Source organism: Nyctibius grandis, chromosome 33, assembly GCF_013368605.1.
Source record: "Nyctibius grandis isolate bNycGra1 chromosome 33, bNycGra1.pri, whole genome shotgun sequence".
In the NCBI taxonomy this organism is placed as follows: domain Eukaryota; kingdom Metazoa; phylum Chordata; class Aves; order Nyctibiiformes; family Nyctibiidae; genus Nyctibius; species Nyctibius grandis.
The window spans coordinates 1,905,916-1,927,641 of NC_090690.1; the positions used below are offsets into that span (position 1 = coordinate 1,905,916).

The 21,726-nt window shown below is 56.8% G+C and overlaps 1 protein-coding gene across 1 annotated transcript in view; it reads right to left on the reverse strand.

Moving 5' to 3' along the window:
* Positions 1 to 3,277: 3,277 nt before the first annotated feature.
* Positions 3,278 to 21,726, reverse strand: part of BIN3 (bridging integrator 3) — a 38,347-nt gene continuing 19,898 nt past the window's right edge. The window contains exons 5-9 of the mRNA XM_068421595.1: positions 19,056 to 19,192; positions 18,690 to 18,730; positions 10,441 to 10,582; positions 8,073 to 8,207; positions 3,278 to 4,110 (exon numbers count right to left, since the gene is read on the reverse strand). Of these exons, the coding sequence (XP_068277696.1) occupies positions 3,964 to 4,110; positions 8,073 to 8,207; positions 10,441 to 10,582; positions 18,690 to 18,730; positions 19,056 to 19,192 (602 nt within the window). The 3' untranslated portion in view covers positions 3,278 to 3,963. The remainder of the gene's footprint in view (positions 4,111 to 8,072; positions 8,208 to 10,440; positions 10,583 to 18,689; positions 18,731 to 19,055; positions 19,193 to 21,726) is intronic.

The window sequence follows — 21,726 nt, forward strand, 5'->3', positions numbered from 1 at the left end:
TCGGGTCGGTACCGAGGGTGGGGAAGTGAACGCTGCCTGCAGCCCTGGCCAGGCGCTCTCGGACCAGGTACCCCCTTACCCCCTCCATCCCTCCCCTCTTCCCTGCTGGTTTCCCACCGTGACCTGGGCTTTGCCCTCCCCACAGCTCGCCCCAGCACCCCACCTCCACGCCCACCCCGGCCACCAGCGGGGCACCCTCGGAGCCCGGCACCCACCGGCATCCCACCGCTCCTGCCCTGGGGAGGTGAGTGCTCGCCCCGAACACGGGGGACAGACCCGGGTGGGGGTCCTGGGAGAGGCTGGCTGGGGGCACAGCCTGAGGAGGGGGTGCTGCGGGGTGTAGGTGTCCTGGGGCAGACTCGCTCCTGGGTGGTGCCACGGGGTCTCACCATCCTTGTTGCCCCCTCCCCAGAGCGAACCTCTTCCCATCACCCCGGGGCCAGGACCAAAGGGCAGGAGCAACTCGGGGCAGATGATGGGGATGTGTCCCTGCTGGGGGGTGGGCATCTGGGCAGCCCCCTCCCCTGCTGCCCTGCCTGTGTCTTCTGGAGCCCTGAACACTCACCTGGGCCAGCCCTTAAGACACGGGGCCCTTCCCTACCGCGTGCTCAGGCCACGCAGGGATTTTTGGGGGGGATATTTGTGGTCAGAGGGGATCTCTCTGGTTTCTGTAAGCCTCGGGGCAGCCAGCTCTGTGCTCCCACACCGTGTGCGTGGGCACTGCTTTGGGGTGAGCCCCGAGGTGCAGCTCTCTGCCTCCAGCCCCTCCTGCGATGCCAGGGAGATGCTACGGGAGCATCCGGATGCCCCGCGGCTTCTACCAGCCCCTCACTGGTGGTACCCCAGGCTCCTCGGTGCCTGACCCCGAGGAGGATGCTGAGGCTGCTCCGGATGATGCTGATTCTGCTTCCAGAGCCCAGGTGAGGAGGAGGAGGGAGGTCTGCTCTCGGTGCAGGTGCCTGGCTTAGGAGATGATGGCCCCAATACCCCCAGATCACTGGCGTGGGGTGTCTCACCAGGTTTATTGATGACTCCAGCAAGCAAAGGGACTCCTGAGCACCCAACAAAGCACAGGGAGGGGTGGGCTCAGGTGGGTGCTGGACTTGGTAGTCCTGGCGAGGGTTAATTCACCCAGTTTTGGGGGAAAGCCCATAGGTTTGGTGGTGTGCTTTGGTTGTGGGATGGCATCTGCAGAACCCACTCCTGTCCCAAGGGGGTCGGGGGCTTTGGGGACGAGGGGGGACAGCCGGGGTGCTGCGATGCGGCCGGGCTCACTGCCTCTCTCTGCCTTCTCCCTGCCAGGGAGGAGAGAGGATGAAGCTGTGGAGAACGGTCCCCATCGCGGGAGGGCCCCATCCTGGCGCTGACCCCACGGTCCTGGCACGCATGGTGCAGGCTGGGCTGGACCTGAGCGGCTGCACGACGCGGTGAGTGCCACCGGCTCGGGCATCCCTGAGTTGGCAGCATCCCTCCCTCTGCTTTTGGAGCTCCGGGCGCTGACGTACCTCACTCAGCAGCGCGTCAGAGACCGAGGCTGAGCGTGCACCGCGGTGTAGAGTTAATCTTCCCTTTCTGCAAGCTCTCCCTGGGATCTTGCGGGTGAGAAACTGGCAATTATCCACTTTTACTATGTAAGACGGAGCCCTCCTCCCTGCCAGCGTGCAGACCCGCTCCTGGCCAAGGGCTGCTGGTTCCGTGGCACGATCCCGGGTGAGAGCAGAGCTTGCAGCGCTGGGTTAATTTTCCATCAGTGAAATCCCTCTCTGGAGCGCAGGGACGGCAGGAGGAGCTGGTGGCACAGAGCAGGAGCTGGGCTGTGGGAGCGAGGATGGGTGGGTGCGCTGCCAGGGCTGGGTGCAGGAGAGGCAGGTCGCAGCGGGTTAGGCTGGCAGCCAAGCAGCCGCAGCCACAAGGGAAGCAAGGTGGATTTAGAAGAGCCCTAAACCCTGCCTAAAGCGGGGTTTAATCCAGCTGCAGCAGCCAGCCAAGAGGCAGCACGTGCCCGCTGCCCACCCAGGGCACTGCAGACCACCCCCGGGAGCTGGCACAGGGTCTGCCAGGGCTCAGCTCCCCACGCGTTGCCCGTGGCAGAGCGTGGTCCTCGCTCGGGTGCACGGGCTGGGCTCCTTGCGTGGCAGTTCTATAGGTATATATAGCATCCCTGCTCCGGGTAACCGTGGCAACTGAGTTTATTTTGCTTAAACCTGGCCCGGCATGTGATGCGGTTGGGAAGGAACCGCTGAGGGGAGATGAAGTTCTCCGTGCTGGGGGAGGAGGCTTGGCTTGGTCCCAGCAGCGACTGTACGGGATCTGGGGGTGGGCTGGGGCAGGGGATGCTCCCGGGGCTGGGGCAGGGGATGCTCCCGGGGCTGGGGCAGGGGATGCTCCCGGGGCTGGGGCAGGGGATGCTCCCGGGGCAGGGGCTGGGGATGCTCCCAGGGCTGGGGCAGGGGATACTCCAGGGCTGGGGCAAGCAGGGTACGGAGGGCTGGGATGTGCTGGGACATGGGGTCCCCTCTTTGTGAGCTGCCTGTCACCCCCCTCTCCTCTCTTCTAGGCTACCGACTGCTTAGGTGAGGAGCCACCCCCCAGCTGCTGGCCACGAGGACAGAGCGAAGCCCCTGCTCGCCTGGACAGGCCATGGATGGTGCAGGGTCCCCGGGAGCCATCTCCCTGCGGCGATGGGCTGGAGCTGGCGCCCACCCCGGGCACGCGGAGCCGGGGCAGCTGCAGGGTTTGCTCTGAGTGGTTGTTTGCGTTAACAGAAACCTCTTGGGTAGGAAATCGTGTGTGCGTGTTTTGGGGACGGGCCAGGGGCCACCTCGATGCTCCCAGCTGGACACACAAGTAGGAGACAGACTGACCCCAGTGCCGTGCCAGGGTTTCTTTGCCACAATTATCAGCCCCACACCGTGCCAAGCCCCATAACTGCTCTCCAACCCCTCATCCTGGGACGCGGAGGGTGGCAGGGGGGGCTCCCGCAGCCTCTCTGGGTGCTGACACGGGCCAGATCACCACCAAAATTCCTGTATTTTGACTAAAATTGTGCTCTGTGCGCCTCCCCCCAGCCCTTCCCTTCCCACGCCTCCTCCCTCCCTCTTCTCGCCTTCCCCCCCCTCCAGCCCCCCGACACCTCCCTTACCCTCCCCTCTCCCACCCAAGGGTGTCCTGCCATGGGTGGGGGTCCTGCCAGCCCCCCCCCCCGCTGCAGTGGCTGGCAGGGGGCAGCAGGGGGCGGCAGCGGCTCAGTCTGGGCCCCCCCGACCCCAACACGCTCTGGCTGCCAAAGGCTTTATTGGAGGGGAGGGATGGAGCCCCTGGGCACCCCCTGGGCACCCCGGGGGGGGCTATGGCAGAGTCTGGCTGTGCAGCCCCCTCCCCAGCCCTCCAGGTTGCATTTCCCTTCTGCATCTCCCCACCTTCCTCTGCCCTGGGGTCTGGGCTCCCCCGTACCCCTCGGGGGGCAACCCCTCTACCCCTCGGGGGGCACCCATGGTCGTGCAGAAGTGCACCCCCCAGCTGTGGTTCCCCATTCCTGCTTAACCCAGGGTGGATTCAGAGCGTGGCATCGCTTGGGGCTTGGCAGGGGAAGCACTGCCCTTTCATCACCCCTTCCTGACACCCCAAAACGCTTGTGCCCTCCCTGGGGGGCTGCTGGGCACCTGGGGCACCAAAGGAGTGGCCCAGCAGCAGCCGCAGGAGTGACCCTGTCCCCCCCCAGCAGCACTGCAAGGAACCTGGGCCAGATTGGGAGCTGGGGTGGGCACGGGGAGCACCGAGGTGTGCCAGGCCAGCACCCAGCTGTGCCACGGTGCAGCACCTTGTCCTGGCAGGCGGGCAGAGCCCCGGGGGCAAAGGCAGCAGCCAGAGTCCATCCCTGGGAGGGAGGAGGTGGGGAGCAGCCTGGCTGCAGGAGCCGGGTGGGGGGCGACCCCCAGCCCCTTCCCCACCCCGCCGCGGGGCTCAGTCGTCAGCCACGATGGACAGTGCCCGCAGCTCGCCCAGCTTGGCATCGTTCTCCCGCTCCCGCTGCTCGTCGCTCAGGCCGGGCCGGTCGATCTGCGCCGTCAGGTCCCCGAAGATCTTGTGCATCTCCGTGTAGTAGACAACCTGGGGGGGGGAAACACGGGGGGGTGAGTGGGGCAGGGGCTGGCGGTGCCCTCCCCACCCTGCTGTGGGTGCCAAGAGCCAGCCCCTCGCCTCAGCGGTTCTAAAATAGCTTCCCCCCCTCCCCCCCCATGTGTTGATGCCACCCCCGGAGATTATTACAACTCAACACGTTTTAATAACACGCTGCCCCTCGCTGCCCCCTGCCCATCTGCTGCCAGCACCCGGCACGGCCCTGCAGCCGCCGGCCCCGTGCCACAGCCGCGCTGTCCCCCTGCCTGGCACCGGGATGAGCCGCCTGCCCAAGCTGCCCGGCTCTGCCACAGGTCTCTGCTCGCAGGGCAGGGGCACCGCGAGCATCACGCCTGGCACCCTGCGTGGAGCAGGGGGAGGGGTGTTTTAATAACGTGTTAATTAGCACCACCAATTAACTGCAACGCTTCCCGGAGTGGGAGCCAGTGGGTCAGCGCAGGCAGATGGCACCGGGCTGCCTGCTGGGGTGTGGACCCTCACAGGAGGAGGGCTGCGGTGCCCGGCGGGCGCTGCAGGTGGGGTGGCACGGGCAGGGTGGCACGGGCAGGATGGCACGAGCAGGATGGCACAGGCAGGGTGGCACAACCAGGGTAGCACAGCCATGGTGGCACCATCAGGGTCCCCCCGGCTCACAAGGCTGCGGTGCCCCGTGGGAGGAGGGCGCTGGGGACACCTGGCCTGGGCATCCCCCCATCTCTGGCAGGGAGGGACGGGGAAGTGCTGCCCCCCAGGCTGGACGATGCCAGCGTTGCCCCCATTTCACAGAGGGGCACAGGCGAGGCTCGCTGGGCACCGGGGCTGGCCCAAGCCTCTCCGGCAGCGCTGGTGCGGCGACACGCACGGTCTCCATGGCGACCGGCTCCCCAATCTTGCTCAAAACGATGCTTATTTCGGGCAGGGCGGAGGGGAGCTGCTGGGGACCCACCCGCCTCTGCCAGCTGCCTGTGCCCCCCCTCCCCGGGGCTGGGGTGCGGCAGGGGCTGCTCCGGGGCTCCCCACGCCGGGTGATTCAGCATCAACGCTCATTTACACCGTGAGTAACGAACCCAGGGCCGAGCGGGGAGGAAGAGCCCCCCCCCCCACCCCACCCCCCATTGCAGCCCCCTCCACCATGGTCGCTGGCACCCAGCGGGTCTCCTTGGGGATGCTCTTCTCCCCCAGTAAGCCCCAGTGCCTAACCAGTAGGCAGCCATCCAGGGCGCCAGCCGAGTCTCTTGTGCTTTATCAACGAGATCCCACAGGGATCGACCCCCTGATGCTTTTCCCCCATTAAAATATGGGTGAAAACCATATGGGGGGGGGTCCCTGGGGAGGGGACGCACCCCAACCGACGGGCACTGCCAGCCCCAGCACGGGGCAGCCCGGGCCCGGGGTACCACAGCGGCTCAGTACTTTCCCAGCTATGGATGCCATACGCTCCGGCCCCATCCCATCCCATCCCAGCTCCAGCTCGCCTTTGAGCCCGAGCCAACGGCCCCGACTCCACCTGTCTTGAACTAATTCTGTTCCGGGACACCGTGTTCTCCTCATTTTCTATAGATCGCGGGTACTGTGCCACGGCCGGGCAGCAGCAGGGTGTGTTTGTGGCAGCCCTACACACAACAAAAGCCCTGGGGTGCTGCCAGGGTTGCTCACCCCAGCCCACAGCGCTGCCCCATGCCTCACAAGCCCCATTTTTTCCCCCATTTCACTAAAACCCAGAGGAATATCGTGTTTTCTAGCTGGAAAATGAAGCGCCAGGTGGGAAGGAAGCGTTGCTCACGCACCCGCACTGGCCACAGGGCTCCAAATCTCCCCTTTCATCTTCATGGGGCCACTTCAAAGTCCCCAGCCAGGGAAATATCTGCCTCCGTTGGCTTGGCCCCGGGCACGTGGGTGGACAGAAGAATTTGGTGTTGAATGTTACAGCCCCTGCGAGCTCGGGGCATGTCAGGAGACACCCGGCGCCGGGGCCTGCGGCCAAGCTGTGCCATGGGAACGCAGCCGCCCAGCCAGGAGGTCTTGGAGGGTCTTGTTGGGTCAAAGCCATAAAGCTGGTGTGAAGTGGGGTCCTTCCCTTTGCCCACTTGTTCCCGCAGAGGCACCCGGTCCGGTCACAGCTCATCGGTGCACTGGCCAGTGCCACTTGGCACACTTTTGTCTTACTTTGACCTCCTGCTTTCTCCAGGGCCAAAAAAAAGGGAATGTTGGGATGGGGATGGGATGGGGATGGGGATGGGATGGGATGGGATGGGGATGGGGATAGGGATGGGAAGGGGATGGGATGGGGATGGGATGGGGATGAGGATGGGGATGGGGAGAGGATGGGGATGGGGATGGGGATGGGAATAGGGATGGGATGGGATGGGATGGGGATGGGGATGAGGATGGGGATGGGGATGGGATGGGATGGGGATGAGATGGGGATGGGGATGGGGACAGGGATGGGGATGGGAATTAGGGATAGGGAGGGGATGGGGAAGGGATGGGATGGGATGGGGATGGGGATGCTCGAGCACCCATTGGGGACCAGCTTTAGCCTAGGGGAGGTGCATCAGCTTTGGTACAGGACAAGTGGCCAAGAAACAAAACAGGATTCTCAAGGAAGAAGAGGGTACGAAGGGAGAGTCCTTCCAGCAGCCCTGGCCCCAGCACCCTGCCACTGCCCGCTGGCATCTCCCGGTGCCCCCAGCACACCGCTCCCCCCCGTGCTGCCGCCCGAGGCAGGAGCCAGCTGGCAGCCGGGAGCCAGAGGGACAGCGTGGCCAAGGACAGAGGGGCAAAGCTGCTTTCTAAGGAGCCTGCCAGCGGCTCACAAACACCCCGGCGGGGCAGGCGGCAGGCGGGTTTCAAGGTCTCGGTCCAAACAACCCACCCACGGCGAGCGGCCGGCGAGGGTGTGCTGGGGGAAGGGCCGGCAAGACTCCGAGGTGGCTCCAGGGAGTCTGGTTATTTCAGCTGGAACAGGGAGCCCCGACGGCGCAGGGAACAGCAAGGGCAGCACCCCCAGCACCCCCCCGGTGCCTCGGCACCATCTGGTAGGTGAATCGAGCCCACACGTGCTCCGTGCACCTCCCGTGTCACCGCAGCAGCTCCCTGCCAAAAAAACCCCGGAGGAAAACGTGGATTTCACCCACGTCCCGGCGCTGGACCCACCCCGTGAGCCAGGGCACGACGTACAGCCGCGATGCCAGAAGTCCCAAACTAGGTTAGATCCCGCTAACGTTCCTCTCCAGCCTGAAAAAGGGGCGAGAGGAGAAGGAAGGTGGAGGAGGAGCGGCAGCAAGTCACAGAAGGAAGGTGGAGGCTGGAAATTGAAGCAGGCTGTGGTTTATTTAGGCCACCCCTTCCTGCAGATCCTTGGTGCAGCCTCCTCCATCCCTGCCGGCACACGCCGGTTCTGCTTACCGAGAGCCAGAAGAGAGCCTGAAGTTGAGCCCTGAGCGTCTCATAATCTCAAACAAGATCCAACCCTGAGCTCAGGGACGCAAAGAGACGACGTACCCCGACGAATAAAGCCACCAAATGCCAGTGGTTAATGTACAACCAGGGCTTGGGCTGCGTGATGGAGGCAACCTCATGGGACAGGACATCATGTAGGTACCAGGAGTGTCCTCAACACGAGCAGATCCATATAAACCAGCAAAAAACCCACCTTCAGTCCTTTCCATCCAGCAGCCAGGTGCCAGCAGATGCCAGCCTGCTCCTCTGCCAGGACAAGGTCCAACAGCCACCTGCCCAGTGTCCCATCTGTCCCCCCACTGCTCCCCGTGCCCTCTCACCGCGCGGTAATTAAGCTGCTGGAGGTAACGGCATCTGGGCAGAGGTTTGCTGCGTTACCTGTGTCTAACACTCAGCTCGAGAAGGTGCCTTGCTCTACCAGTAATTCACACCCAGGTGGGACCCCCAGATGCCCACCAAAGGGACACCTGACAGATGGGACAGCATCTCACCTGCGCCCGGACCAGCGACTCAAAGCTGGGTTTGAAGTAATCGATGCGGCTGCTGTAAAACTTGGGCATTTCCTCCAGGAGCTGCTTGTTTTTGGCTTCAAAGTCCTCCTTCACCGGCCTCAGCTCTTCACGGGCCTGGGAAAGGAGAGAGGATGGGGTGTCAGGGATCTGGGAACGTGCCCTTCCCTTGGGCAGCCCCACAGAGGCCACCCCAGGACTGCTCTGCTTTGACCCATGGACAACTAGTGACCAGCTAATGGAGCCTGGTGGGATCCAAGTGACCAGCTAACGGAGCCTGGTGGGATCCAAGTGACCAGTTAATGGAGCCTGGTGGTATCCAAGTGACCAACTAACAGAGCCTGGTGGGATCCAAGTGACCAGTTAATGGAGCCTGGTGGGATCCAAGTGACCAACTAACGGAGCCTGGTGGGATCCAAGTGACCAACTAATGGAGCCTGGTGGGATCCAAGTGACCAACTAACAGAGCCTGGTGGGATCCAAGTGTCCAACTAACAGAGCCTGGTGGGATCCAAGTGACCAACTAATGGAGCCTGGTGGGACCGAAGTGACCAGTTAATGGAGCCTGGTGGGATCCAAGTGACCAACTAACGGAGTCTGGTGGGATCCAAGTGACCAACTAACGGAGCCTGGTGGGATCCAAGTGACCAACAGAGCCTGAAGGGATCCAAGTGACCAGCTAATGGAGCCTGGTGGGATCCAAGTGACCAGCTAACGGAGCCTGGTGGGATCCAAGTGACCAGTTAAAGGAGTTTGGTGGGACCCAAGCTCTGACCCTGGAAGGCCATGGGACACCCAGAGAGGCTGCTGCACACATCGTGAGCCAGTCGGTCTTCTCCCCTTCAGAAGAACGGGGACAAAAACCAGCCCCAAAGCTCAGCCAGGCTGGAGAACATCCCCATCCCCATCTGTGTCCCCTCACCCTGCGATTCCCAAGAGTATCACCAGACGATCCTGCCCCCACTGTCATTTTCGCCCATGACCTTCAGCTCGGCGTGTCCAACTGGCTTCTTTAAACAGAAGCGTGGGGAGAAAGGGAAATGTCTCTGCGATGGTGTGGAAAAGGGCAGGAGGGGGTGGGCTGTGAAACATTAGAGCGGTTCAAGTCTGCCACTTAATCCCGGTGCCATTCCGACGGGAGGGGGACACGGGAGCAAGCCGAGCCCCGCCGCGGCGCCGGCCCCGCTCCCCGGGACAGCGCGCCGGGGGGACGGCGTGGACACAGCTCCAGGCTGGCACAGCCCTAAATCAAACCAGGCTTAAGCAGGTCTGGGAGGCAAACGAATAAATTCATCATCTGTCGTGAAACACGGAGCGTTTGGGCTCCCGGGGTGGGGTTCAGGCGGGGCACCAACAGCAGAAGACTCGGAGCAAACAGCTCCGAAGGGAAGGTGCAAATTTGCAGCTCAATAAAAATAACCTGGGTGAGATTATGATATTTCCCATCAAATTTGTGCACCTCTCGGACGCCCCAGGTTCAGGATCTCTTAAGGCTCCTGCAGGCATTAAGCCGACGCAGTGGTTAGTTCAGATCTTTTGGTGGAGGGGGGGAATTAGATCACGCAGAAGTTCATTAAGGGAAAAAAAAATTAAATAACTAAAACCTGCTTAATCACCAGGACAAAAGCATTCGCATTTTTCCAGCCACAGCTTTAGTCAGTGAGGCTGAGCGAAGTAAGCTGCTTACTGTTAAATCGGGGGTGTCTTTTGTTAAGGCTGGTATTTCTATTCTTTAGCACAAAACTTCAGTTTTGTGGGGAAAATCATCAGAAAATACACGTGCTTTGACGCCGAGGAAGTCGACTGTTCCTTCGAGGATCAAGCAACGTTCTGCAGCAGCGACAGATTTGGGGAGAAACGCTGGTGTAGATTTAATTAAAAAAAAAAAATCATGATTTCACTAAAATTTGGGAGAGAGAAAAGAACCTGGCAAAGCTTCCCGTTAACCAATTACTGCGATTTTCCACGACGAATTTCTCTAACAGGTGGCAAACACAAAGCTCTGATCTTCCCCTTTTCCCACCCAGCTGCTGCTCCGACGCGGGGGTCCGGGGGAAACCCCCCGTGCGCCGACTTCAGCGCCGGCTGCTCCTCGGAGCACCCCCAGCTCCCGTGGCTTTTATTCCATTTTATTTGGGAAAAAGTGGCTCTTTCCCTTCACCCAGCGCTCTAATTCCCCTTCCTGGGACCAAGCGCCCTACGTGGCGGCTCTACCTCGATAAAAGTCATCCTTCCAAAGTGTTTTATTTCATGGGGGCTTGGCATGGAGGTCAAACACCAAGAGAAAAGCTCTTCCCAAGTGCTGTCCCACTGCCCCTGCTGGGGTTTGGGTCCGTGAGCGGGGCGGTACCTGGTGCAGCTTGGCCAGGACGGGGCCGGTCCGCTCCTTCTCCTCGTATTTCTCCACCTTGGACTGCAGGCGCTTGTAGTCCTGCAGCGTCTGCTCGCGTCTCTTCACTGCCATGTTCAGGCTGGGGAACACGCTGCTGAACCTGGGGAGAAGGATGGGAAGGGGGTTGGGGTGGGGATGCAGAACCCAAAGCGATCTCCCAGCTGAAAGTCCCCAAATAATTCAGGATTCAGCCCAAAAAAACCCGGGGGTTTTAACAAAGCCTGTTCTAAACACAAAAGTTTTCATCACGACCTTCCAGGAGATGGGAAGAAAGGATTAAGTTATATATAACGATTTTTATATATATATATATAAAGTGTTGGGGAGCAGGGCTAGAAGCACGTGCTTGGAGTTTTTTGGGGAAGGTTAATTCATGTGTCGAAGGGTGTGTTTATAAATAATAATAATAATGATACAAATGAAGCCAATTTTGCAAAACCTGGCAAAAGCACTTTGAAGGTCCCAACCTGCTTCTCACTCCTCCTGCCAGCCCTTCTGCTTTTACCATTAGTTCTTTATTTTTAACAGGTTTCCCCCCTCTCTTCCAGCTGCTGGAACACGGGGAGCTGCCTTATCTGGGCCGGGGGACGGGAGCTGCTGCAGAAAACAAAGCTGTTAACTCCACCGAGCAAACCAAAAAGGAAAAATAAACAATTTTTCCCCATATATAGTTAATTAATGTAGTATTTCCCCAATACTGTGTGTGGAAAAGGAATGAGCAAGGAGAGGAGTTGAATCAAAAGTCTGGAAAAATTAAATATGAAGTGAAAAATAAATATTAACTGCAGCAACTGGTGCTTTTTCGGGCAATTTCTGGGGCTGCAAACCCCACAGCAAGGCCTGCCCAGCTGACGAGGAGCTCTGTACCCCCCCCAGAAGGATTAACAGCAGCCAACAATTAGCCAGGCTACGGGAAGATTCATTTTATTAAAATGTGTTACAAATTGAGGAAACAAGAACATCTGACGGCGAAGACAAGAGAGACTATTTCTGAATGCGACAGAAACTGGAGCCATTGCTGCTGTCTCCCAAATTTCAATAAATCAAATTATACCGGTGGGGGCTGCGCTGGTGCTGGGCGATGGGTTGGTAAGAAATGGGGCACAGTCCCTCTGGGTATATTAATTTAATCTCCACAAATTAGAGGGGTCATTTTGGGGGGGCTGAGGTCATGAAAAATGTCTCTAAACAACCCGGTGATGGTTTTCACTTCTGAGAGGGAAGCAAACAGCTTTCTGATGTCTAAATTGAAATAAAAAAATATAATCCACATGAGCAAAAAGAAATCTCACTTTACAAGTGTAATTTGCTTTAGATGGAATGAGATGCAGGGCTAAGACCGAGGCGTTTGGGCTCAGAAACATTTGTGTTCAACCATTCCCCATCACGGTGACCCAGGGCCGTGTTCTCGCAGTCCCGATGGCCGAGGATAACCAGGGCCACGGCTCTCATCTGCTCCCCCAACGCTATTCTCCTCCTGACCCAGACTACTGCGAGAGAAGCAACCTGGGAAAGTCATCAGGGAGCTCGCCCAGCGTCACCCCGCCGCCCAGCTGCCCGCGGATCAGATGCTGCTGCCCTCGCATTGCTTTTTATGGTCATCTTTGGCTCCCCGTTATATCGAAATGCCGCGGTGCCTTACGGGTGCTGGGCTCCAGGCATGGACTCACCATCTCCTGGGTCATGGCTTGCTGCTAAAATACCTCCTCCCTCTATATAACGTCCAAAAATACGCCGTGAGAGGGCTGGGGGAATGGGGACGGGCTGCACAAAGGGACGGGGTACCCGGGTGGGGAGGTCTCCTCGGAATAAAAGCATCGATGCTCCTCGCCAACGGCGCACACAGTGTCAGCAGTTTGCAGCCGCAGCTTCTGCAGGGATTTCTCCCAATTATTCATGAGTTGGCAATGGAAAAGAAGGATCCCGTCAGCTTGATTTTTGTGTTATATTCCCGACGGGGCGGGTTTGGTAACACACAACCTCTCACCTCTCTGCATTGCGCCCAAAAGCAGGGCAGGAGCACGCTGCAGAGTCACAGAATCAATGAGGTTGGAAGAGCCCTCTGGGATCATCGAGTCCAACCATTGCCCTGACACCACCACGTCAACCAGACCACGACCAACCTCTGGGCCTGGGAAATGCCGCAGGAGATGGCCCGGGGCTGGGGACTCCTCCCTTCCCTGGGCTCCGGGGAGGTTGGGAGCTGTGGTTGTTCCCCCCCCGGGAGCTGCCGAGCCCCCAGCGTGGCCGGGATGTGGCCGTCGCTGCCATCAGCTCTTGGAAAACCCTTAGCAAGACACCTCCAAACCACTAAGCTGTGGCTTGGTACCCAACACCAGCTTGTAAACGGGGTTTTTCTGACAGCCCAGCTGCTCTCACACGCTCTCCCCTGCTCGGCACTTCCACATTAAAAGAGCCACGAGCCACCAGCGAGTTGTCACGCAGCCACTTACACCGCACAAACCCGCTACCGCAGGGGCAGAGGGAACCCTTGAGCCAGCGAGAACACGGAAGGCGATTAGCGACGCAGTTTCCATTTACTTTGAAGTTAAATCTGGTTTTAAAAAGGAAAAAAAAGGCTTTATTTTTTTTTTTTTCCCCTGCTTTTTGTTCCCGGTGCAATTTCGCAGCCCGTGATGGAAGGACGCTGTACTCTGCAGTGCTTTAAACACCCAGCTCCGGCGCTGAAGAGACTGTGACTGTAGGCACAGCAGCTCCTGTCTCCCAAGGACCGTTAATGCATAGATTACACGCTGCCTTTCAGAGCTGGGGGGGTGCAGCTCAGCTCCACAAGCTGCCGTTAATATCACGCACCGTGCTCTGACCCACCTCCCCGCAGCCCTGGGCACTGGGAACACCACCACGAAGCGCTGGGTTGCTGAGGGATGTGCACGGGGAGGGGGCTCGGGCCACCCCCTGAGATGCTCGAGGGGTTTTAAGGGCTGTGAGCAGCATGCTTGAAACCCACTCGAGTTGTTCCCGCGCGGCGTGGGGATGTCGGAGTCGCTTGCAAAGCCCCCGTGGCAGCTGAGGTGGTCCTTCACCGCCAGCACCGGGCCAGCCGCGGCTCCTCCGGGCACTGCCAGCGTGCCAACCCAGCCACCTGGTTTAATTTTCACGCAGGATTAGCTCAGCTCAAGCAGGGAAGGCTGCTCCTTCCTTGGACTGATCTGGATGGAGGCGAAGCTGCCCGAAGGAATCCCTCCGTGTGAATTCCCCGTTAACCCAGCAGCTCTGAAATTCCCCTGGAGTTCACAGACAAGTGGGTTTCTTGCCCACATTGACGTCCTGCCCGGGTTCTTCTCCCCATGTGTACAGAAATAGGATCCCAAGCCAAGTGCCAGGGGTGGGTAAACACCCGTGAAGGGTGATAGGGAGATACGGGCTCCCACCGCTGCCAAATTATTCTGACGAGTTAATGAGTTGCTGCATTTCACATCACCCCAGTGTCTTCAGAAATATCTCATGCATGTTATTTACAAACTCTCCTCGTGGAAGGCTGTCTACAAACCCTCTGAAAGCCTCTGCCATCCACAAACAGATCCCTCAGCCCCTCAAGCCCTGCAAGAACAACCCCGCGAGGATCCCGCATCTTTCCTGATCCCTTGGCCACGCACGGCAGCAGCGGTGCCAGCAGGCAAGGGACAAGGACCGTCATTAGTGCTGTGGGTGGCGAGCAACCTCCAACCAGTATCAGCCCCTTGAAGGCTGAACACCTAAACCCAGAATTTTCGCATTTTAGCAGGACCAGGGAAGCCTCACAAGCAAACCCCAGTCGTTTCAACCCCCATTCCCCCCGCCCATGGAGCAAGGGCAGCGATTCCTCCTGCAGCAGAGCTCTCCAAGAAGCACCCACGAAAAGCCCTATAGCAGATACGGGTATTTATTGATAAGCCCAGCACCATCCTCCTCCGTACGCTCCACCCAGACCCTGCTTTTGTTGGGGATGAGAGGGCCTGACAGCCGTAACCACGCACAAATCCCCAGGACCGCCCTCTCGTACTCGATACTTCTTTTTTTTTTAATACAAAGCAAAGCAAACTGAAGCCGACTTAAAGAAAATTTGGTGGGGACGGTGCTGGAAGAGCAGGAGCAAAGGTAAAACAGCAGCACAGGGCATTAGAGCCCCCGCCGCGAAAGCAGCTTGTGGAATAAGCCGCCGTTGGTCCCTGTCACTTTTTAGGCAAGGCTGCTGAGAGGGGATTACAGCCCAGGCAGCTTAAGAGGAGCAGGTGAGGGGAGATACGCAGGGATAACTGAAAGGAAATACAAATTACTGCCTCCCCGCTGCTGGCGGGGGGAGAGGGGGAACGTCCCGGTGAGCTCCTCTTAGGAGGGCAGTTTAGCCTTGGGGAAAAAAATATAAACCACCCGATTTTCTGAATTATAAATCATGTCGCCACTTCATCTCCACGCCAGCCTCCCGTAATGAAAGGATGGGGCTGGAGAGACACTGCCACGGAAGATCAAAGTTCGTTAGCCAGCTCAGCTGACGAGGCTGGTGCTCGAAAAATTGAAGACCTCTCTCCCTCCAGCGAGCGGCTCTTTGCGGGGTGCTCGAGGAGTGGGGCCATCCCGTCACCCCCTTGCCCGCAGAGAGGTCCCCGAGGCACCCATCTTCTCCTCTCCGCCTCCATCCCCGCTGCATCCCCGATGCCCTCCCTGCGGTCTTTGGCAACCGGCTTCCTCCAGCCCCCGTTTTTAGTGTCAGCAACGCCAAAGAGGTGCTAGGGCTTTGGCACAGGGGAAAATAACGGTGAAGCCTTTATTTCTCCCCGTTTGCAAGTGTCTCAAGCGTTCTTGTTGGCAGCACTGTGAGCTGGACGAGGCTGGCATGCGTGTGCACTCTTTCCTATGGCATTATTTAGGGACAAGGGCTTGGAAAATGAAAGCCAAAGGAAGCGGGCAGGGTCTAAGGCTGGCACCGGACAGGGGAAAAGGAATAGCAGAGCTGGGGAGCGTGAGATGCAAGAGAAAGCGATGGTGGACGAGGTGAGGAGGAAGTTTGGAGAGGCACAAGGACGGCTCAGCGCGAGGCCGAAGCATCTGGGCTATGCTGGGGGATGCCTGCCATTCCTCAGCCCGTGCCCACACGTCCGCCGTGGGCCCCGTCCACCCACCAGGAAGGGGGGAAATTAAAACCAGCCCTTCCGACGGGAGCGACGAGGCACGGGAATGAAGAGGACGGCACAAAAAAGCAGCGAGCTGGGGATTAGGCGGGAGGGGGCCAGGCGGCCATGTGGCTAGCTTTGTGCACGAAATCCTCATTAGGGGCTCGTTAAGGACACGAAAGCGGCTTTTCCTGCTTCCGGATCCCGGCACCTCCGGGGCTGCTGGCGGCAGGTCCTCTGCTTCAGCTGGGAACGCAGCTCGAGGGCTCACGGCAATGGGTTATGGGAAGAAGAAGAAGAAGAAGGACCCCCCCCAGCTCCGTGGATGCCAAGCACCGGTTGATATTGCTGGTGGAGATTTCCTGACGTACAGCTCTAGTGGAAGTTCTACATCCCTCTGCTGCCAACGGCGCCTGGATGGCACCTCTGGGACCTCCCGCTGCGGTGCCACCCAGCCCCGGCCGATGGCACCCAGGCGGCAGCACCCGCGGTGACACCCCTGCCAAAGCCTCTCGCTGTCCTGCAGCCCCCCCTCGGCTTCGGCTGCGGGAGCAGGACCACGCTCCGAGTCAAGGGGATGGTACCACGCCAGGGTGACCACGATGGGGAGGTTCAGACAGCTTGAGTTTGTTAAACTGACACCCTGTGGGAAGGAAAATCGGCTCCGAACCGAAAGGCACCAAAGCCCGTGAATCCCCAAACCACCTGGCTCAGTTAAGCTCCTTCCTTCCTTAAACACTGACACACACTGTGTAACGCTAGGATGACAGCACACAGTCTAGCACCAATCCCCCACCCAGCCAATACACCTCGCTGCTCACCCGAGCTGGAGTGAAGCAAAAAGCAGATGTTTTTCTCCCCTCTTTTTGCCCCAGATCTGCTGATCTGGCGTGAATTTCTGCAGGCATCTCCCAAATAGGAGAGCGGATCCCTCCCGACCTTTCCCAGCCCATCCCACACGCTGAAATGTGCAATATTCTCCTTAGAAGTGAAGTGAGTGATTCCCAGCCAAGGGCTTCTTGGGGCTCGAAAAGCACCACTCTGAATAACCCTCTGTCCCCAGAAGCAGAAGGATTTAAACAATAAGAGCCTCCACATCCCCCCTCTAAAGCTACTACCGCTTTCTTCTACAGGGTTTAACAAATCCTCCAATATTTGTAACCTACTATCCCTGGACAACTGGAGAGCTGGCTGCAATGTGCCTCTGATTACAATATATTCCCACTAACAATAATTGCCTGGATTATACTTATCTGTTTCTTTGGCTAATAAACTACAAAGGACCACCAGTGAAGATGTAATAAAGTGCAGCTGTTGTAGCAAAAGCCTTTTTCTAGGTCAAAGCAAGTTTGGGAGAGGCTGGGGAGGACAGTCCTCTGCGAGGGGAAGCAATACCTAAGTGGAAATAAGAAGAGCTCCTCAAGGCAGCTTTTATTAATCTGAAACTTTTATCCTAGAAACGGCGCTGGGGTTTATCTGCCAGCGGGACGAGGGGAGGTGCAAGCTCTGCATTTCTCTCCTGCATCTCATTAGCCTCAAAATGGACCCTTGGGCTCCTCAGCAATGTTCCTGGCTGCACGACTCGGCCGTGCACGTACCTACGCTCGCCCAGAGTCAGAGAGAGGGAAGGGGAAGGAACATTTTTTTGCTTGGCGTGGAGATGCAGCCTCTGCGAGCGTGAAACATAAGCTGTTTAAGAGCACGCAGCGACTCTTTGCAGGTGCCAAAGGGCAGGAAGGGGAAAAAAAAAATACCATATTCGAGTCCAATGGAAATTTAGGAAGTTGGAGAGAATCGCCGAGGCTGGAGAGCAGCCAGGAGGCTGAAGTAAACACCCTTACATCCAACTTACTGTACATTAAACCCAAAGCAAGAGGAAAGGGCTCCTTCCCCTCCTGCACCACTCGTGCTCCGGCAGCATCTAGAGCACCCCGAGCCAAACGCTGCAGAAGCGCAGGATGAGCCACGGGCAGCGTGGGAACGGCTTTGTGGTCTTGAATTAACGGCCTCGTAGCTGCCCAGGGTGTAAAACACAAGGCAAGGTTTGCAGGGAAAGGTGTTATCCTTCATTTCAGCGACTAACACAAGTCGGGGGGGAAAAAAAAAACACCACCATGAAGATTTCAGAGGCACGAGCCCTTCCAATTTTAACAGAATGCTGGAAGAAAAAGTTAATGTTTCTTTCATGAGGACAATCAAGATAATAAGCAACACAATTCCACAGCACAAGCCTGGGATTTTTTTTCTTCTTTATTTTTTTTTTTCTAAATAATCAAGAATTCCTGGTCGTGGATAGACAACCAATGTAAAACTTGAGTCACCAAACATCCCCCGGATAGAAACACGCTGTAACCTCAGGCGCTAAGTGGTATAGGAGATTTTACTTTCAGATTTGGGCAGAAACAACTTAAAAAAAAAAAAGCCCAGCCTGTGTCAAACCTAAACTAAAATTGTTATTCAGCAATTTGCAACACTTACTGTCATATTAAAGTCATTTTATTTTATTTTCGCTCGCTCCGTTCTTGTAACAAAACAGCAAATCTCAGGATTTCACCAGACGTTTGGTGCAGCGACTGAAGCGCTGCTGAAATGTTTAGGGGGCACAGGCTGTGACTGGGAACGGCTGCTAACGCCGGGGAGACTGTGCAGACGGGGGGAATGGCACCACAGAATCCCAGAATCAGCCAGGTTGGAAGAGACCTCTGGGCTCATCGAGTCCAACCATTGCCCTGACACCACCATGGCAACTAGACCAGGGCACTAAGTGCCATGTCCAGGCTTTTCTTAAACTCCTCCAGAGATGGTGACTCCACCACCTCCCTGGGCAGCCCCTTCCAGTGTCTGATGACCCTTGCTGAGAAGACAAGAGGTCTTTACCCTTGCCACAGAGCATGGACTCAGCTGACCCATCCCACCTCCCCATGCCCCAGCTGTAAAGCAAGGAGGATGCCACTTTGTCACAGGGATGTGAACTATTACCTCTTTAGGGAGGGCTGATTTCTAACCTGACAACATCTCTTTTGATGATACACGTCCCTAAAGTACACGGTGATGACAAACACTCGATATGGCTCATGAGGCAACGTTGGTACTTACTTTTTCAAGGGCTCTATGACTGTCTTTTGGATCTGATTCACCTGTTGAAAGCGAAAGGGATGATTATATGTCAGGCTTGTTGAAAAAGCCTGTTTGCACGACGGTACATGTTTGCACAGTGCCTACCATAGGATGATGTGGGCTTCTGAGCGCAACCACAACGCCCTTTAACCAACAAATAGCAAACTTCTCCCCTGTGCTCAGGATGAGCTGCAATCCCCAGCCCAACCAGGGTCAGAAGAGTAAGATTATAGAGAAACTCATGTGGGAAGCGTGTTGGAGACGATGACAAAAAGGGAAGGAGGAGATACCAAGAGCACCTCGGCACGCCCTGGTCTCTCCTTCTTCAGCCAAACCCCAATTCACCTTCTCCTGGTTGAAAGAGTCCATCCTCTTCATCGCTGTGTCGAAGGCTGTGACCATCTCCAGGAAGCTGGGCTCCTGTTCACACAGCGGGTTGGACAGCAGGTCCGAAGAGATTTTGACAGCCGACTTGGACATGGCTGTGGGCAGCAGGAGCATGCAAAGGAAAGCAGAGAGGGTCACAGCTCAGCGGTGGGACAGCCACACAACCCCTCACTGCCAGCGCTGGCACCTGCAAAGGGTGACCGTGGGCAAAAATCAGGGACTTCAGCCACTGTGGAGGGGTTTAGCACAACTTTCCAGGAAGATATTCACCATTGGTTGAGAGAAAAGAAAGGAAGAGCCACCAGAACACCCAGAGAACTGTTTTTATATAAGTTAAGTCTGAACCACTCCGATGTACAGCTTGTGATGTCGCCAGAAATAATGCCAGGCTAACAAAAGCACTGTTCTCTTAAAAAAAAAGTAGATGGGTTTTTTAATACATCTTTTCTCGACAGACTATTAAGTGTCACTCTCAGTCTCACTACAGCTCTTCCACAATGAGAAAAATCACAGTCCATTAAGTCTTTCAAATGGCTTTACAAAAATATATATATTTGAAGTGGATTTAGTGTTGGTGGAAAAGGACCAGACTGACAGGACTGGAAGACGAGGTTTCTCTTTTACTCTGAAAATAGGCACTACAGGAGCAGCAGAGACACAAGCTGGCTAAGCACTTTCCCTCAACGAGCCTAATTTTCTGCTCATGGAGACCAACCCCACGAGCCAGGGGAAAATGCTGAAGGCCCTTCAGACCCTGAGACTGCCACCACGAAATCCAGAAACACCAGGTCACACTCTGACGGGCTTCAGTTCCTGCCTCGCTGAGCACTTGTTCTCCATCAGACACATCTCACTTGGTCTTCAAAGGGAAAATTAAATCCTTGTGACAGGAGCGATACAAAAGAGCAAGAAAATAGCTAAGGTACATAATGGGAAAAAAAAAGATGAATAAAAAGGCAAGCATCAATATAAATGGGAATAAAGAAGGAAAAAAAAAGTCATGGGTACTAAAAAAACAAATGTTCTTTTTCGTCAGCGCTGTTGCTGGAAGTTATTCCCGTCTAAGATCAGAAAGCCAGATGCTCGAGCCGTGCTACAGATGAGCTTTGGAAAGAGCTCTGTACTCACCCAGATATTAAAAGTTAAAGTCGTCTGAATAATGGGGCTTAAGATCATAAATCAAGGGGTTAAACATTCCGATTTAAAGGTTACACACAATTATACAGAGAGCTCAGAAGCTAAATAGCTGGAGAGCTCAAGGCAGGAGGAGACGCTAACTGCGGAATAACAAAGCTACCGTATCCGTCCGTTACCCAAACATGAAGGGTTTGATGGGATATAATCCATATGTGTGACCACATCTGAGGGAGGATTTGTGCCAAAATGGGACGGAGTTAAGAATGGCAGAACTCCTTCAGCTGGAAGAAAAATTAGCTTCCCTTCGTAAGGAGAGGACTGGAAGTGTAGTGGAGCGCAGGGCGGCGGGGTCACGCCGGGAGGACAGAACCTGGGGCTTTTCAGGCACGTTCAGAGAGACGTCACCTTGAATCCTGTGTCCAGTTCTGGGCCCCGCACTTCAGTGAGAGCAGAGGAGGGCGACCAAGCTGGTGAAGGGTCTGGAGGGTCTGACCTATGAGGAACGGCTGAGGGAGCTGGGGGGGTTTAGCCTGGAGAAGAGGAGGCTCAGAGGTGACCTTAGTGCAGTCTACAACTACCTGAAGGGAGGGTGTAGCGGACAGTCGGCCTCTTCTCCCAGGCAACCAGCGATAGGACAAGAGGACACAGCCTCAAGCTTCGCCAGGGGAGGGTCAGGTTGGACATCAGGAAGCATTTCTTCTCAGCAAGGGTCATTAGCCATTGGAAGGGGCTGCCCAGGGAGGTGGTGGAGTCACCATCTCTGGAGGGGTTTAAGAAAAGACTGGACATGGCACTTAGTGCCCTGGTCGAGTTGATGTGGTGGTGTCAGGGCAATGGTTGGACTCAATGAGCCCATAGGGATCTTCCAACCTGGTTGATTCTGGGATTTTGTTGTTTGCATCACGATATAAGCAGTGGAGAACAGCCAGGTACGCTTCAGAGAGCAAACCTGAGCCACGGTGCTCCAGTGGGTCACCTGCATCTCATTGCAAAAGGAGAGCTTCTGTCTCCAATTAAAGAACATCCTCCTGCTCCTTAAGATGATATTTTGTTTGGAAAGAGGGTGGGGAAGGGGGTTAGTGATCTTCAGCCACAGGACAGAGAGAGCTGCTAATAACCCGTACCCTGTTCCCGGCCATGCTGCTGCAGCTGGCAGGGCAGCGGCTGAGCCTCGCAGGAACATTTTCGTGCAGACGGAGGAATCGGTGTCGATTTGAGCCGAGTCTGTTTTGGCAGAAGATGGAGCCTCGAGCCCCCGGGTCCAGTTTGCTAGGGAGTGTTTGCAGGCAGTGAATAATCAACCCCCTCAGCACAGAGGTACAGTGGAAGAAATAAGACGCTCAGGAGGACACAACAAGGCTGATGCACTGCCATCCTTGCCGGACACGGGGGCTGGATGTTGGCTCAGAAACCACAGTCTCCTCTCGGGAATGGGCACTGCCAGGTGAGGAAAGGAGTCCTCAGTGCTCCATCAGAGCCACCTTTTCCTTCA